This window comes from Melospiza georgiana, chromosome 3 (genome assembly GCF_028018845.1).
Source record: "Melospiza georgiana isolate bMelGeo1 chromosome 3, bMelGeo1.pri, whole genome shotgun sequence".
NCBI lineage: Eukaryota > Metazoa > Chordata > Aves > Passeriformes > Passerellidae > Melospiza > Melospiza georgiana.
Window position 1 is genome coordinate 3,177,142 of NC_080432.1, and position 17,346 is coordinate 3,194,487.

General features: G+C 46.1%; 1 protein-coding gene across 1 annotated transcript; it reads left to right on the plus strand.

Moving 5' to 3' along the window:
* The first annotated feature begins 821 nt into the window (after positions 1-821).
* Positions 822-15,177, plus strand: LOC131081275 (L-threonine 3-dehydrogenase, mitochondrial-like). The gene is made up of 10 exons (XM_058020281.1): positions 822-908; positions 3,321-3,432; positions 5,755-5,956; positions 6,273-6,315; positions 7,452-7,522; positions 8,398-8,547; positions 10,172-10,344; positions 11,296-11,386; positions 11,806-12,075; positions 12,287-15,177. The coding sequence occupies exons 3-10, from the start codon at positions 5,773-5,775 to the stop codon at positions 12,424-12,426; spliced, it is 1,122 nt and encodes a 373-aa protein (XP_057876264.1). The 5' UTR covers positions 822-908; positions 3,321-3,432; positions 5,755-5,772; the 3' UTR covers positions 12,427-15,177.
* Positions 15,178-17,346: the final 2,169 nt, after the last annotated feature.

Consider the following 17,346-nt stretch of genomic DNA (forward strand, 5'->3'; position numbering starts at 1 on the left):
TATGCAATAGGTTATTGTTTTTAAGGGTTAATCCTTTGTTAATGTGTGTCCTTGTTCAGGCTCGTGCTGTCCAGAAATAGGTACCTGGACATCCGTAACTCTTTGTCTCTATTGTCTCATATTGTCCTAATTCAAATTGTCCAAATTATTATTACTCTAATTGTCTTACTATTTTTATAACCATTTTATTACTATTAAACTTTTAACATTTTAAAAACAAGTGATTGGCGTTTTTCACAGACGTAAATAACCCTGAGCTGTGGCATGACCCTTTTAGAGCAGGGAGGTTTGTACCAGATGGGCTCCAGTGGTCCCTTCTAACCTGACCCATCCTGGGGCTCTGGGAATTAGCGATTCTGGGATTTGGGAATCTGTGAGCAGTGCTGTTTTGTACAGTGGCTTGGCTGGTGAGTGTTGGTGAGAGATGGAGAGGGACTTGGGACAAGAGCATGGTGTGGCAGGAAGAGAGGGAATGGTTTCTCACTGCCAGAGGGCAGGGTTAGATGAGATATTGGGAAGGAATCGTTCCTGTGAGGGTGGTGAGGCCCTGGCACAGGGTGCCCAGAGAAGCTTTGGCTGCCCCAGTCCCTTGCAGTGTTCCAGACCAGGTTGGACGGGGCTCGGAGCAATCAGGGATAGTGGAAGGTGTCCCTGCCCACGGCAGGGGACGGGATGAGCTGTAATGTCCCTTGTCCCCGTGGCCGGGCACCGCCCGCCCTCAGCTCCTGAGGGGCCGCCGCGCCCCGCCCGCCACCGCCGCCCCTCACGGCGCGTGACATCACGCCCGTGTGACGTCACCGCCCAATCCCCTGGGCGGCCGCCGCTGACGTCAGGCTTCGGCCCCGGCGCGAGCGGACTGGGCTGAGGGAGCGGGGCGGCGGCGGGAGCGCGAGCGCGGCAGGAGCGGGGTGAGCGCGGGCATGGACGGGCATGGACCGGACCGGACCGGACCGGACCGGGAGCTGCGGGGCTTTGGGGGATTTGGGATGGCGGGACCGCCCCGCTCCCGGCTCGACCGAATGAATGGAGTGGGGGAGGGGCGGCTCTCCCCGGCACCGCGCGGTCCCCTCCTCTGGGGACACTCTGGGGACGCTTCGGGACCGGGACGGGCGGTTCGGTGCTCGTGGCGCTTTGGTGCCTCACCGCAGACTCCCTGCGGGCGGGCGGGTTTTGTTCGCGCTCGTCACCCGCCCCGGCTCTGGGGTTTCATCAGCGGGGGCTGTGCCGGGTGTAGCGCCAGGGAATCGGGGAATGGTTGGGATGGAAGGGACTTCAAAGATCCTCCCGTTCCAATCCGTGCCGTGAGCAGGAACACCTTCCACTGTCCCAGGCTGCTCCAAGTCCCGTCCAGCCTGGGCTTGGACACTTCCAGGGGTTCAGGGACAGCCAGAGCTTCTCTGCAAGCTGTGCCAGCTCCTCTCCATGCTCATAGCCAAGAATTCCTTCTCAAGAGCCCATCTAAACCTACTTTTTTATGTTTAATGTTACTACCCCTTGTCCTGTCCCTCCATCCCTTGTCCCCAGTCCCTCTGCAGGTTTCCTGGAGCCCCTTTAGGTGCTGGAAGGGGCTCTGAGGTCCCTTTGGAGTCTTCTCCTCTCCAGGTGAACCCTCCCAGCTCTCCCAGCCTGGCTCCAGAGCAGAGGGGCTCCAGCCCTTGGCACATCTCTGTGGCCTCCTCTGGACTCTCTCCAGCAGCTCCAGGTCCTTCTGCCGCTGGCCCCAGGGCTGGGGCAGCTCTGCAGGTGGGGTCTCACCTGAGAGGGGCAGAGGGGCAGAATCCCCCCCCTTTCCCTGCTGCCCAGTGTGCCCAGGACACACTGGACGTTCTGGACCTTCCTTACCTCTTCCAGGAGTATCACGCTGTTCAGCAGCTGCGTAATCTCCCTTTTTTTTTCTTTTTTTTTTTCTTGTTTATTTTTGGCGGCTGAGGTCAGGTTCCCAGCAGGTCCCTCACAGCTCGGGCTGACGTCTCCTCTTGCAGAGGGGCTCGGCCTCACCCCGGGCCGTGCGTCACCCCTGGGACAGGAGCCCTGCGTGTGTCAAGGTTATTCCAGCTGAGCTTGGCCAGCAGCTCCTTGCCAGGGGGAACAGCTCCAGCCTGGACACCCTGGCACATCCCCCCTGCCAGGGGACACCAGCAGGGACGCAGAGTCCCAGCCTGGGGGGTCTGAGAAGCAGGGGAATTGCCAGCAGGGAATGTGAGATGCATTTGGGTCCAGCTATCCAGGCAGCAGTCCCTGGGGTTGAGCTGAGATTATCCCTTAGTTGTTGCAGCTTGAGTGCTCCCAAATGCAGGGATCTGATGGAGCTTCCACTTGGGCACCACAGTGGCTTTCCTGTGGCTTGTGCTTCATCTTCTGGATGCCCAAGGAAGGTGCTGTCTCACTCCTCAAGCTCTTGATACAGTTGGGAAAATTAGAGGAGCTTCCCAATGCATAAGCAAATCTGCAGGTCTGGAGCAGAAGCTGTGGGGTTTGGAGCAAATTGGGAGTTGAGAATTTGGAGCTCAGTGAGTTGGTGTGGATCATGTTCTTGAGGATATGGTTGGCAATCTGCAAGATCTTGTGCCCTGCAGAGTTCCTTAATTTTCTTTGAAAGAAGGAAGTTCTGGATTCTTTGGTTGAGCTCCCTGGAGGGGCATCCTGTGGCATCCCAGCAGCTGTGCAGCCCCAGAGATCCTGTGGGAGCTCTGGGGTTTGGTTTGGCCTCTCTTTCCTCCCTCTCTCCCATTCTCTTTGAAGCTTGCAGTGGGACTTTCCAGACAAAGCCCATGACTCTCTTATCTTTCTTGTCACCGTGAGTGACATTCTATTAATAACTAAATTACAAGAGCTGCTGGTTTCCATAAACATTTTTGACTTTTATGTGAGCAACAGGTGCTGCTGCTTATGTAACACCTTGGAAACCTCGCAGAGGATCAGCAGCTGGCAGTTCACTCACTAAATGTCATTTTATGAATGTGTCTCTTTTTTTTTCTTTATTCCCTCTTTCCCTTCTCCCAGTGCTTTAATCTTCTTACAAACCCCAGAAATTTCCTGCTATCCCAAGCAGATTATTGTTCATTGGAGCACGTGTTTGCTCTCTGCTAATCTTTTTGCACTGCCACTAATTAATTTAAACTCTGTCCTTCGGCCACGACCCGAGGCTGGCTGGTTCTGGGACTTGGAGGAGCAGCTTGTGCACCTTCAGAGCCCTTTCCCTGCCTCTTCCAAACTTCCAGGCATTTCAAAATCAAGCAGGAGAGAGCAGTGAAATCCCTGGCTGCTGCTGCTGCTCTCACACGCACCTTTTTTTTTTTTTTGGTTTTTTTTTCCTTAAGGTGTGGGACAACTCCTACTCTGTGCCAGGTTTTGATTGGCTTTCCAAAGAGGCAGTGTCCTATAAATTGCCTTCTCTGCTCTGCTTCTGCCTTATCACCAGCTGAGGCTCAGGTGAGTACAGGAGAGGGAAAATTCCAGCTGCAATTCCATTGCCTAATCCTTGAAATTACCTTTGGTTATTGGTTTAAATTACTGGGGTGGGGGAAATAATTTTGTTTCAAGATAAAGCTTCCTCATTTTGCTAGCACTTTGTAATATCAGTTTGAGTTGATAAATGAGATCAGGGACTGAGAAACTATTCAAAAGGGGATGTGGGAGGGGGTTTGAAAATATATGGTGGAATTATGGAATGGTTTGGGTTGGAAGGGATCTTAAAGCTCATCCTGTTTCATGAGCAAGGACACCTTTCACTATCAATTATATCTATATATTATATAGGTGATATTTTCCTCTTCAGTTCCAAACAGAACAGAAAGTATTCCTCTTTGGGATAGTAAAAGGGGAAGCCTTTGAATATATATCAATTTTATAATAACTTATAAAAATATATGTTATTTTACATCTGTTAATTTTTTATGTGTTCAGAGCTGTTAATAACCCCTGGAAGTTAATTAAGGTGAAAAATTTGGATCTAGGAGAATGGGCTTTCCTGTATGAGTTGCTTTTGCAAGTTAATCACTGTGTGGGGCTGACTTCAGCTATTTGGGAAAGAGTTTTTAAGGCATAATATTGATTTCTTTGTATATCTGTGCGTTAATGGCAACTTTAGTAGCCAGTCACACCTGTTTTTTCCCCCTTTGCATTTGAAATAAAAAGAAATGCCATCAGTGGAGGTTTTTGCAGCAGCTCTGCTGCCTGGCTGTTTCAGTTCCTGGTATAAAATGCATTTACTGTTCTGAGTCAGACCTGGGAGTAAATTCTCAGCTTAAGCCTTTGTGGTTTCACTCTAAGTATGTTTGCAAAAACCAGTTCAGTCACTGGGAAACCAATTTTAGTCACAGCCAACTTTTGTTTGTACTTTTCAAAGCTCAAAATGCCTTTTCAGGTACTTGGAGTGGAAATTTTTTGTCACACAGACCAGTGAGTCTCTCTCAGTGCTGGAGGATTTTATTCTTCAGGGCTGAAATAGGGAGGGATTATCATGAGAGCTGATGCCTGGGTCTGTGTCTGGATGGAATTTGGATATTTCCAAGGATGGACACTCCCATCACCTCTCTGGGCATCTCAGACCAAGTCTTTTTGATCAATTTAAATATTTTTTTTTAATAATGCAATTTTATGGGGCTCTCTTACTAGACAATATTTAGCAAATCTGTATTTAAATAGCAGAACTCCCTCAAGTACCAGAACATTCTCTGCCAGGTGACTGAGAAGTGAAAGGAACACCCACATTAATCACTTGTTTGCTTTTCTCTGCCACTGGAATTCATCTGCAGTTTCTTGTGGAGAGCTTCCCTCTACCTGCCTCTCCTTTTTAGAATATATGCCCCAAGAAAGGATTTGACAGGGTAACCCCATCAGGCAAGTTTGAAATATGCTTTCATCTGGGAATTTGCAAATTCTAGGTATTGGGAAATAAAAATTCTTCAGAGGGGATAAGGAAAAAATGACTGGCTGTGCCTTGAGGATTTTATTTGGGAGAATTAAATTTGCACCACAGAAACAACCAGCTGTGGCTGCAGGTGTCATTTATTTGGGGTACTTTGCATTTCCTTCTGCAATATGAAAGATTTGGAAAGCAGGAACCCAAACTTGAATGCAGCACAGGGTAAATTATAATTATGTGAAATAATTAGGACATTTTCCTGAGGCCTGGCTAAGACCTGCCACTCCTCTGTTTGCTTTCTGGGTACTGTCCATCCTGAGTGTTAAATCAGAGTAAATCTCCCTTTTTTTCCAAGATATTTCCTGCTGCCTCCTTGGCTCAGCTGCTCTTGCTGATGCAATCCTGAGGAGTTTTGCTTATTCACAGCAGCCTGCAAAACTTCCACTCCAAACGTGGCATCACAGCAGCTTTGTTTTATTCTGTGTTTATCCTTAAAATCACACTTCCGTGTGAAATTAAAAAAAAAAAAGTTTAAACTTGAGCTTTACAGCATTCTCTCTGTCCGTTTTTCTGGACTGTGGATATTTTCCTGAGCTCTCTCCAGGGAATACATTACCTCTGCTCATGTTACACCCCAGGCTGCTTTCAGCCCTTGCTTGGCACAATCCCCCAGCTCTGGGATGGCATCAAATTCCTCTGGATCTCTGCAGAGCTTTCTCTTTTAGCAGTTTTCCCTTTTAGCAGAGTGAGTTTTCTCTTTTAGCAGTTTTCCCTTTTAGCAGAGTGAGTTTTCCCTTTTAGCAGAGTTTTCCCTTTTAGCAGAGTTTTCAAAGCCGTCTAACGGGGTTGAATCACTCGTGACTCATCTTTTGTCTCTCTCCTCACAGCACACCTGAAAGGGGAAGATGCCAGTCATCAGGAACCTGGGCAGAGCTGCCAGCCAGCTGCTGCAGAGCTCTGGCTGTGGCTGTGGGGTGTCCCTGGTGCCTGTCAGGGCCATTGGGGTGTCCCCACGCCAGGTGGCCTCCGACGCCAGCTTCCACTCGGTGACGTTCTCCGAGTCAGACCATCCCCGGGTGTTAATCACAGGTCAGCACTCCTGGCACAGCTGGGTTCCTGCTTCTCAGCTGAGCTTTCCCACTGCTCTCCTCCCTCCCCAAAGGGCACAGTTCTGGAAGCAAAAATACCCCAAATATCCTGGAATTGGGATGATCTTTGCCATCAGAGTCCTGTGTGAACTTTCCTGTTTTAATTCCAGAACTTCTTTAAAACCTGTTCCTTGAAAAAAAAAATGTAAAAGCTTCCTGACTCTTTTGAGAAAATCATACTGATTCTTGATGTGATACAGATAATAATGGAATTCTGCATTGTGACCCCCACTTTTCCTCTGATTTTTGTCTCTTAGGTGGTCTTGGCCAGCTCGGGGTGGGACTTGCAAAGCTGCTGAGGTGGGTCACCATTCCCTGGCTTGCTGTGAGTGAGGAATTCCAGCTTTAGCCATCACTTCTAGGAGCAGTAGTTGTCTGGAAAGTTGTTTATAAAAGAAATCCTATTTTTCAAATGCTGTTTTTGTCTCCTTGGCTTTGTAAATAACATTAATAGCTGGACTTGATGATCTTAAAGGTCTTTTCCTTAATGATTCTATAATTAAATTTTCACCATCATTTTATTTGTCCCTCCTGTGCTTGCTGTGGGTTCCTGACGTATTTTCTGCGTGTCCATTGGTCACAATTCCCAAAATAGCAGGATTTTGTCTGAGGGACTGTCTGCTGAGTTGTTTGCTTCCAGTTAAATGGGAGTATTCAGAGTGTAAACCCTCAGAGTTTTCCTTCTTTTTCCTTCTCCTTTTCCTCACCTCAAGCACAGTTACCTCCTTTTTTTTATGCCATCTTTTCAAGAAGTGTGAAATGATGAATGAAATGCTCCAAGAGCTCTCCCTGATCCATGTCCTTGTCCATATCCAGCTCAGCTCCAGTTTATCATTTGCTCACAGTCTTTGCTGGAGGGAGTTTAGACCAAGATTAAAAGTGAGCAGACTCACTGCACTCAACACTGTAGCAGTTTGAACATTTGCTACCATTTCTATGATATATTTTTAAATTATGCAAATAATGGGAGGCCAGAATGTGCTCCAATGCCCCCAGATCTGCTCTCTCCAACAGCCTTGTGTTGATTAGCACAAGGTCACAATTTCTCTCTTCTATTTGCTTAGTTGATATAAAAGTAACTGCAGCTACAACAATCCCAGTGACTTTTTGTTGTCTGCAGGGGGGTAAATTATCCCTGGGTAAAATTTTCAATAAGAAAAGTGTAGGAAAGTCTTTTCTCCCAACATATTTTCACTTTCTAAAATATTTCTTTATCCTTATGGAGAACTTGACTGCTACTAGAAGTATTTTATCATTTTAAGATGCTGGTTTGATATTTAAAGGATTGTTGGGGTATTTTTTTGTTTAGTGCAGTAACTGATTTTATTGTGGAAAATATTGTTCCTCTGCTATCACTCCTGCAAAACAAAATAGCAACTGATGGATTATCTCAAAAAGCTGTGGACTCACTGTTCCCTGTGGGTATTTTTACACAGGAAACGCTTTGGAAAGAACAATGTGATCTTGTCTGACATTAGAAAGCCTGCAGATAATGTTTTTTATAGTGGTAAGTGACTGGGGAAGCACATGGAAAAAAAAAACAAAACTTCACTTTACCTCTGATGTTCATAAAGTAATTATCAAAGTGATAAGTGGATTACACTGACAGGCAGCTTTTCAAACCTTCTGCATAATGCCTCTCTGCTTTCAAATCTTGCCAAGATGTTGGTTTCTTCTCTTATTCCCTTTTCCTAAATATTTCTTTTTGCATTTTTTCACTGCAAAGAGAAATATTTTCCTAAATATATATAATAAATATTTAGGAAAATATTTCTCTTTGCGGTGAAAAAAATGTGCCACTTTTCCCACTCAAATAACTATTTGAGGCACCTTGTGCTCCTGCTGTATAAAGAGATGCTTTTATTCTTTTGGAGGGAGGAAGCTGGAAATGAAACTTGTGCTTTGTTTTACATGCTAAGGGAATTTTTATAATGAGGTGGATATAGAGTAGGATTTAAGACACTTTGTGCTTCTGCTGAAAAAGAATTGCTTTTATTCTTTTGGAGGAAGGAAGTGGAAATGAAACTTGTGCTGTGTTTTTTCATGCTCAAGAAATTTTTACTATGAGGTGGATATAGAGTAGGATTTAAGACACCTTGTGCTCCTGCTGTAAAAAGAGATGCTTTTATTCTTTTGGAGGGAGGAGGTTGGAAATGAAACTTGTGCTTTGTTTTTACATGCTCAAGGAATTTTTATAATGAGGCGGATATAGAGTCGGATTTAAGACTCTTTGATTTTCTCTGGAAACTTGCGAAAACTTTTCCTCAACCTCACTGTTTAGTGATGTATTTAGGTGGTACAAACAGCACCCTGAGCTTCATGCAGAACCTTCCTTCCATCCATTCCTGACATCCAATTTCCCGCTGCTTCCACCTCCTCCAGGTCCTTTCATCTTCGCGGATATCTTGGACTACAAGAACCTGCGGGAGATCGTGGTGAACAATCGCATCACGTGGCTCTTCCACTACAGCGCCCTGCTCAGCGCCGTGGGAGAGGCCAACGTGCCCTTGGCCAGGGCTGTCAACATCACTGGTGTGTTGGCTTTGAGGGCTTAAAGCTGTGTCAGGGCAGGTTTGGAAAGGTTCCTCCCCAGAGGGTGTCTGGCATTGGAGCAGCTCCCCTATAGGAATGTACTCCCTGTTGGCGGAGTGACAAAAGTGTCCTTTGTCCCCTCAAAAAGGAAAGAAGGCCAGAATTTTCTTGTAGCCATGATATTTTCTGAAAAATCCCTCTGCCAGGATTTTTCTCCTGAGAAGCTGAGAGGCCTCAGGAGCAAAATGGTTATCTGTAAACAATGGTTATCTGCTGCTGTGGGATGCAACAGGTGCATCTGTGATTGGTCTCATGCGGTTGTTTCTAATTAATGGCCAGTCACAGTCAGCTGGCTCAGACTGTCTGCTCAGTCACAAGATTTTCCTTTCTTCCTTTTCCTTTCTTCCTTTTTCCTTTCTTCCTTTTTCCTCCTTTCTTCCTTTTTCCTCCTTTCTTCCTTTTTCCTCCTTTCTTCCTTTTTCCTCCTTTCTTCCTTTTTCCTCCTTTCTTCCTTTTTCCTCCTTTCTTCCTTTTTCCTCCTTTCTTCCTTTTTCCTCCTTTCTTCCTTTTTCCTCCTTTCTTCCTTTTTCCTCCTTTCTTCCTTTTTCCTCCTTTCTTCCTTTTTCCTCCTTTCTTCCTTTTTCCTCCTTTCTTCCTTTTTCCTCCTTTCTTCCTTTTTCCTCCTTTCTTCCTTTTTCCTCCTTTCTTCCTTTTTCCTTTCTTCCTTTTTCCTTTCTTCCTTTCTTCCTTTCTTCCTTTCTTCCTTTCTTCCTTTCTTCCTTTCTTCCTTTCTTCCTTTCTTCCTTTCTTCCTTTCTTCCTTTCTTCCTTTCTTCCTTTCTTCCTTTCTTCCTTTCTTCCTTTCTTCCTTTCTTCCTTTCTTCCTTTCTTCCCTTTTGATGAATTCCTTTCTTCTATTCTTTTAGTATAGTTTTAATATATCATTTACTTGTAATATAATATATATATATATAGCATAAAATAATAAATCAGCCTTCTGAAACATGGACTCAGCATTCTCTGCTCTCACGCTGGGACTCCTGTGAACACCACCACAGTTTCTCTCTTCAATTAGGTGAAAAAAAAAAACTTCATAGGACCTTAGGGACTTCACCTCAAACTTAAGGAGACCTAATTGGACAGAAGCCAAAAAGTCCCACTTGGGCAATTTACCAGAAAAAGAAGAGAACAAACTAATCACTTTTGTAAGGTGTTTTACTAAAAACAAGAACCTCTTGCCCTTGGCTTGGTTTTTCTCTGTTTGTTATTTTGCTTTTTATTAAACCTTTTTGTTTCCAACACTGCAACAGAAGCCATCATGCTGATTTTTATGCCTCTAAGGGTAGCTGAGTGATCTTAGGTGTGTTATGGACCTCCAAGAGCTTATAAGACCTGGCTCAAGGAGGCTCCTCTAACACTCCCCAGTGAATGGTGACATTCCCAAGGCTGCCAGAGCTCCAGGAGTGTTTGGACAATGCTCACAGGGTGGGATTATTGGGGTGTCTGTGCAGGGCCATGGATGATCTTGATAGGTGCCTTCCAGCTGAGAATATTTTATAATTCTCATAATGGTTTGAGAAAGAAGAAATATTCTGATAAATCTTGTTTTGTGGTTTTTTCCCCAGGTTTACACAATGTTCTGGATATTGCAGCTGAGCATAATTTGAGGCTCTTTGTTCCAAGCACCATTGGAGCCTTTGGACCCACCTCTCCTCGAGATCCAACTCCTGATCTCTGCATTCAGAGGCCAAGGACAATCTATGGAGTCTCCAAGGTCCACGCTGAGCTCATGGGAGAAGTGAGAATTTTTTACTTTATTCATTTCCTAAAAAGTCTGGTAGAACTTCACTGAAACAGGTTTCCCAAAGAAGCTGTGGCTGCCCCATCCATGGTAGTGTCCAAAGCCAGGTTGGACAGAGCTCAGAGCAACCTGGGATGGTGGAGTTGTCCCTGTCCTTGGCAGGGGTGGGAATGTTCTTTAAGGTCTCTTCCAACCCAAGCCATTCCATGATTCTATGATTGGAACTTCATTGCTCTTGTAAGATTCCTCACTCATTCTTTCCCCCATTTTTCCTTAATTCAGGCTTTACTACTCAGCAATAGTCTGAGGCAGCTCTGAAGGTCAAATATCTTTTGAGTTCTGTTGGGAAAAGCACAAAGCATGAGAAGCTGGCAAAGAGCTGACTTTCAGTGTCATTTCTTTCCCTGTTTTTTATGGCTTTGGCCTCTGTGCCAGTGTGAATGGCACTGCAGAAAGGACAGGGCACAAAGCCTTGTGACAGCAGGTACACAGTGATGACTTTTTGCTCCTTCTCTACAAAAAAAGACTCTGAAGTCAAAGTCTTGGTAGTCTGCACATGCACAGCTTCTCTTTTGGCTTTGCAGTTATTTATAAGCAACATTTTTAAAGCTGATATTTTTATATAGTTTCCAGGTCTGAGGTCTGTATTATCCTGGAAAGTTTCACAAACTTGGGAATGTTCAGTTTCTGAACATTGTAGACCCTACATGAGTAGCATGACAATCCATGTCAAAAATCAAAGATCTACTGATGTGGTTTTGAGCTGGAAAAGGACAAGCAGGGAGATCAGCTGCCAGACAGGGAATGGGAATTCTTCAGTAATTCCTTTCCTTTCATCCCTGTCCTGGGACAGCTGAAGGTTCATCCTGGGTCAGATTTTTCCTGTGAAACCAGTGGGTATGTGACCAACCCTTGGTGTGTAACTCTGTGTTTCTGCTCCCTCCCCAGTACTACCACTACCGCTATGGCCTGGACTTCCGCTGCCTCAGGTATCCAGGGATTATCTCTGCTGATTCCCAGCCTGGGGGGGGAACAACTGGTGAGTGCCTGGGGCATGACAAGAGGGCTGGGGAGGACTTTTCATAGGGACATGGAATGACAGGACAAAGGGGAATGGCTTCCCACTGCCAGAGGGCAGGAGTGGATGGGATATTGGGAAGGAATTGTTCCCTGTGAGGGTGGTGAGGTTTCCCAGAGAAGCTGTGGCTGCCTCATCCCTGGAAATATTCAAGGCCAGGTTGGAGGGCTTGAAGCAACCTGGGATAGTGAGTGGCATCCCATCCCATGGGAGGGGATTGGAACTTAATGATCTTTAGGCTCCCTTCCAACCCAAACCACTCTGTGATTTCCTGATGAATATCTCACCGTCCTGCTGCCAGATTTGAGACAGGAGACTTTGGGGTTGGTCTGAGATTTGTTGACTGTCAGATCATGCACATCCATTTTTCTCTTTCCCAGATTATGCTGTCAAGATTTTCCATGATGCCATAAAGACTGGCAAATTCAAGTGTTACCTGAGGCCGGACACCCGGCTGCCCATGATGTACATCGACGACTGCCTGAAGGCCACACTGGAGATCATGGAGGCCCCTGCAGAAGCCCTGACCATGAGGACCTACAACATCAGTGCCATGAGCTTCACTCCTGAGGAGCTGGCCCAGGAGGTGCAGAAGTATGTCCCTGAGCTCCAGATGACCTACAACGTGGATCAAGTCAGGCAGGCCATAGGTTAGTATCCTCCCTGGCAGCAGGTAAGAAAAAACATCATTGGGGTGAAACAAAGTCTCTTTTCTTTTTAGGAACTGACAAATTGTTCCTGTGCAGTTCAAGCCTTATGGTTCAAAATTCAGCTTAGTAATGATGAAACATCTCAAAGTTCAGAGATTTTTTTTCCTAAACCTCACCTTTCTTGGTTCTTTTTCTTTTTTTTTCCCTGCAGCTGACAGCTGGCCCATGAACTTCGACGACAGCAATGCCCGCAGGGACTGGGGTTGGAAACATGACTATGATCTCCCTGAGCTGGTGACCACCATGTTTAGCTACCTTGGGTCTGACTCTAGGGTTGCCCAAGCTAACTGAAATGCTTTCAGATGTTTCCAGATTTCCACAGAGGACCAGGAAGAAATGGCTGCATTTTAGTTTCTAATTTTCTGAGTGTTAGAGCATGTCAGTTGCTAATTTTCGTAAGTAGTGACAGAGTTGGGCAGAAATGTCCTGTAGCTGGAATGTCCTTTAGATAAACAGCAGCACTGGGTGCTGTCCCCAAACACAGCACTGCTGACAAACACAGAGTTCTTGAACTTTCACACTTAGGGAAAAACACCAAAATAGCACTTACTCCTGGCTGATGGCTCTCCAATCATTCCTGCCTCTTCCTTGGCAAACAAAGTGGGATAGCATTGTCCAACTTTCAGGCATATCCCAAAAAGCTAACAATAGGTTTTGCTTTTTCCTGGTGGAGGATGTTAGGTTGCAGCAAGAGCCTTTTTACTCTTTGCTTACAAGAGAGACATCAGAAGAGCTGTTTCATGTTTCCAAATTGCAGGGGGATGTTGCAATTCTAGTTTGAAATCAAACTTTGCTCGATAGCTCCTATTTATATCTCTCTTTAGTGCTGTCTAAGCATACACTTTTCTATACCTAGGTCATACAGAGTAGCATTCTTATGATGCTATTTATAAATGTGAAGTGGAATAGGACTTGAATTCTCATCATGCTTTAAAAAAACAGGGTTTACAAGCAGAGCCTTGTCCTGTTCTCTGCAAGTGCCGCTGCCTTCAGAGCAGCCTCGGAGGGAGAGCTGAAATCTGAAGAGCTGTTCCATGGATGTGAGTCTGGGTGGGATTTCAGGGAAGCCAAGCCTCTGGCTGGGTTTTTTAGCAGTACTTTTGGTTCTCCCAGTTGTTTGGAGTCCCTGCACAGTGTCGCATTGCCTGGAACAAGTTTTAAAGGTGGGCTGAGGATGGAGCCTTACGGTAGAGTCAGGTCAGCCTTGGAAATCTTTCCCGTTCCCCCCATTTTCCATGTGCACTGTGTTTGTAGATGCTGTTTATATGTAACTCTTATAATACCCTTTTATTCTTCAGAGAGGGATCCAGAAGCTGAAACCATCTTCTAGCTACAGCTAAGGGCTGTTCTGCTCGTTGAGTTTCATGCACAGGAGATTCTGGGATGAACAAGGGAGTTTTAGTAGATGTGTGAGAGGAAGAGGTGTCAGTTCAAAAGCTACTTAGGAGACTTCAGGAAATGACAGACTGGAGAGACAGAAAAGCCATTGTAGGTAAAGTACCAGTTTCCATGGATGTGAGTCTGAGCTGTTAGCTACTCCAGCTGAGAAACAGCCTCTGGGAGCTTTGGACTTTTATTTTTTTCAAAGAAAAAATACCTTTCATTTTCAAAATGACTGGAAATTCCCTACAGGAAGCTCTCCTTTTTTTTTTTTTTTGGTGTTGTATACTCCAGTAGTGTGTGTAGGTAAAAACATTCAAGTTTTGTTGGTTTTTTTTTGTTTTTGTTTTTTTTTTCCTACAACTTGTTTGCTCTGTTTTCTGTGACGGTGCTTTGGTGGTTGTGAGTCTGTTGTGTTCTCTGTAACCCTGCCATGATCAGACTTCTGTCTCTTTGTGCAGGAGTTCTCCTGCAGGGAATATGTTTCCTCACAAAAGTAACCTTCCAATGAAGATTCTTTGGTGAAACCCAATTATTTGAAAACATTTGTTACACTTGTATCTCTTGTTTTTGTATGTACTTCACCCTTTCATCTGTGGGCAAAGTAGCAATTTCCCAGGTATTTAAGCTCAAGGGTCGTGGCTGTTACTGAAATATTTTTATATTGTTTACATTGCTGAAAGGACAAATTTTTTAAACTTTGGCCACTTTGTAACTCTCACGTAGCTCAAGTGTAATTTTTGGCTCAATGGGTGGTGAAGTCTGCCCTCCCTTCCCACCCTCTGAGGAGAGACTGGCTGGGCTTTGTCCTCTGCCCAAAAGGATGGGATCCAGACTGGATTATCTCCCAGGGACCTGGAGCCAGCAGATGAAGGGCTGGAAAGGAGCTGAAGTGTCTTGTCCACTCCTCAGTGCCTCTGTTCCACTTTTGGGAAGTGTAAAATAAAGAGGTTTTGATGATGGGTCTCACTCCATGTCCTTACATCACTCTGAGTCCTGGGGTCTGATCCCCTCACCCTCGTTCCCAGCTCCAGTTTGATTGGAGTCAGCAAGAGTGAGGAACAGGAATGTTCTTTCTTCTGAAACACTGTCCTTGGTGGTGGAATTACACAAAAGCCTTGGAACAGGTGTCATGGCAAATGTGGAATTCAAACCTATGGCATTTTGAACACAATTTTGTTTTTCCTGCCAAGCTGTTACTGGCCTCATTTGGGAGCAGCCATTTAAGCAATTTATTTTTTTTTAAATCTGAAATAAACCATGTTCCTATAGAGAGTGGTCTGGAGGAAACTGTTGTGACAATCAGGGAATATTATTAAATGTGTCTGCAAGGTCTGCATCCTGTTTGAAATTCTCATTTTCAATCTCACCAATGATCTGTATTTTTTTCCTCCCATGTTTTCCACATTAACTTGTTATGATGTCACTTTTTTTTTTCTGTATTAAACCAACTTGATGTGGTGCAAAATATGTACTTTTTTCTACCTGTTGGAAGTTTGACTTCTGGGCAGAGACTTCCCTCATGACACTTGAGCACTGTGGCTGTTAAATTACTTATTCAGGACAAAAAAGATTAAAAAAAAAAGAGGTTGTTAAGAATATTTTTTCAACTCTTGTTAGTTGTGGATGATGCCTACTTTAATAAAATCCTTTGCAAATGTATCCTGGGTTTGTCATTGGTTGGAGCAGGTGAGAAAAGTGACAGAGCCAGGAGGGAAGAGCCCTGCAGGCTGAGTCAGCAGCTGGGCTGTTAAACGTGGCATCGATGCTTGGAGTAAATGATGAAGTCACAGGGAGGGTTTGTAAAGTGAAAATCCACATGGAGCAGCTGGGGAGAGTCCAGAGGAGGCCATGGAGATGCTCCAAGGGCTGGAGCCAGGCTGAGGGAGCTGGGAGTGCTCACCTGAAGAAGAGAAGGATCCAGGGAGAGCTCAGAGCCCCTTCCAGAGCCTAAAGGGGCTCCAGGAGAGCTGGAGAGGGACTGGGGACAAGGGATGGAGGGACAGGACACAGGGAATGGCTTCCCACTGCCAGAAGGCAAGGATGGATGGGAATTTGGGAAGGAATTCCTGGCTGTGAGCATGCTGAGGCCCTGCTGGGTCCCCATTTCTGTGTCTGAGCAGGTCCTCCCTCCAGGTGTTGCACAACCTGTGATGGAGAAGCTTGGCTGAGGAGATGACACCCATAACTCCCCACAGCCCCACCCTGCCTCCCTAATCCATGGCTAAACCCTCCCTGCAGGTGAAAGGAGGCCTTGCCCTCCTCCCACACCTGGGCTTTCCAATGGTGGGAACATCTGGTGGAGAGAACATTCCTCCTGACAATGGGAACCTCTGGTGAAGGGAACATTTCTCCTGACCACACTTTAATGGGAACCTCTGGTGGAGAGAACATTCCTCCTGATGATGGGAACCTCTAGTGGAGAGAACATTCCTCCTGACTGCACTTTCATGGGAACCTCTGGTAGAGAGAACATTCCTCCTGACCACAGTACAATGACTAACGTGGCCACGGTGCTTCTGAGGGTGTTGCTCTTCCCAGCTGCTTCTCTTTGATCCTTGGCCTGGATCTTGTTGAGTCCTGTTTGAGACAATCCCAGTCTGGCTTTTAGAGGTGCCAGAGGTGATGGTGCTGCCTCCAGAGCTGCTGCAGCTGGAGCCAGACTGGGAGAGCTGGGGGTGCTCACCTGGAGAAGAGAAGGATCCAGGGAGAGCTCAGAGCCCCTTCCAGGGCCTGAAGGGGCTCCAGGAGAGCTGGAGAGGGACTGGGGACAAGGGATGGAGGGACAGGACACAGGGAATGGTTTTAGGCTGAAGGATGGTTTGTTTAGATGGGATATTAGGAGAAAATTCTTGGCTGTGAGTATAGTGAGGTTTGGGCACAGGTTTCCCAGAGAAGCTGTGGCTGCCTCATACCTGGACGTGTCCAAGGCCAGGTTGGATGAAACTTGGAGCTGCTTTCTTCTTTTGGCTGTTTAAGACATCAGACAGGTGCAGGAAGAGGAGGAAGTTCCTTCCCTCAGTGGAAAGGTGTGAAGGATGTGAGGGATTAACCCCTGTGCTTTTGGAAAGCCCCTCCTCCCCCTCCTTAGGTCGTAATCAAGGTCCCAGTTGTTTGTCAGGACCTCTGCATTCCTGCAGGGAAGAGAAGTTGAGCCCAGGGAGGTGAAGAGAGGAGAGCATCTGGGTTATCCAGAGGGAAACCCAGGGGCTGGGATCCCCACCTTGCAGCCCCCTCCCCACACTCAGTGTTTCAGCCAGGCCTGGTGGCTTTCCTGCCCTGCTGCAGGCAGGCTGTGTCTATTTTAGGGAACATCAGCTGACATTTGCCCTTCTCCTGGAGCCTCAGGCCAGACAAATGCTCTCCAGGCTATTTCTGGCTTCATACCATAACTGTATGTGATCCTGAATTCCCCGTGGGACTGAGTGCCTGTGGCATGCTGGGGCTGAGGGGCAGGGAGGGGGTAGCTCCTGGAACAAACCCAGGGATTTCAGGATGGCTGGGATGACACAGAGCAGCACAGAGCTGGCACACACAGCTGTGGGGATGCAATTCAAAAGGCATTTATGCCTCAGCAGCACCATTATGGAAGATAAATCTGGACTGGGCATTGCTCAGTCAGGGTAGAAAGTTGTTTCCTGCCCTTATTTCTACAACTGTCAGCAGTTCAGGAGGTTTTCCTGCCCCTAAAGTCCTTGTGCAGCCTCCTGGAGCTCCTGAGAAAGTGCAGCATACAGGTTAATGTTCAATGTTTGTTTTTGAGAGGATTTAAACTTTTTAACCAAAACTATAAACAGCCTTTTGCCCTCTCCCCCCATTTCATAAGGACTC

Bases quoted from the DNA above. Each gene is read 5' to 3' on its own strand.
- LOC131081275 (XM_058020281.1), top strand. From the start codon at position 5,773: ATGCCAGTCATCAGGAACCTGGGCAGAGCTGCCAGCCAGCTGCTGCAG. The intron at 7,523-8,397 runs GTAAGTGACTGG...CACCTCCTCCAG, and splicing joins AGATAATGTTTTTTATAGTG to GTCCTTTCATCTTCGCGGAT. The intron at 12,076-12,286 runs GTTAGTATCCTC...TTTTCCCTGCAG, and splicing joins TCAAGTCAGGCAGGCCATAG to CTGACAGCTGGCCCATGAAC.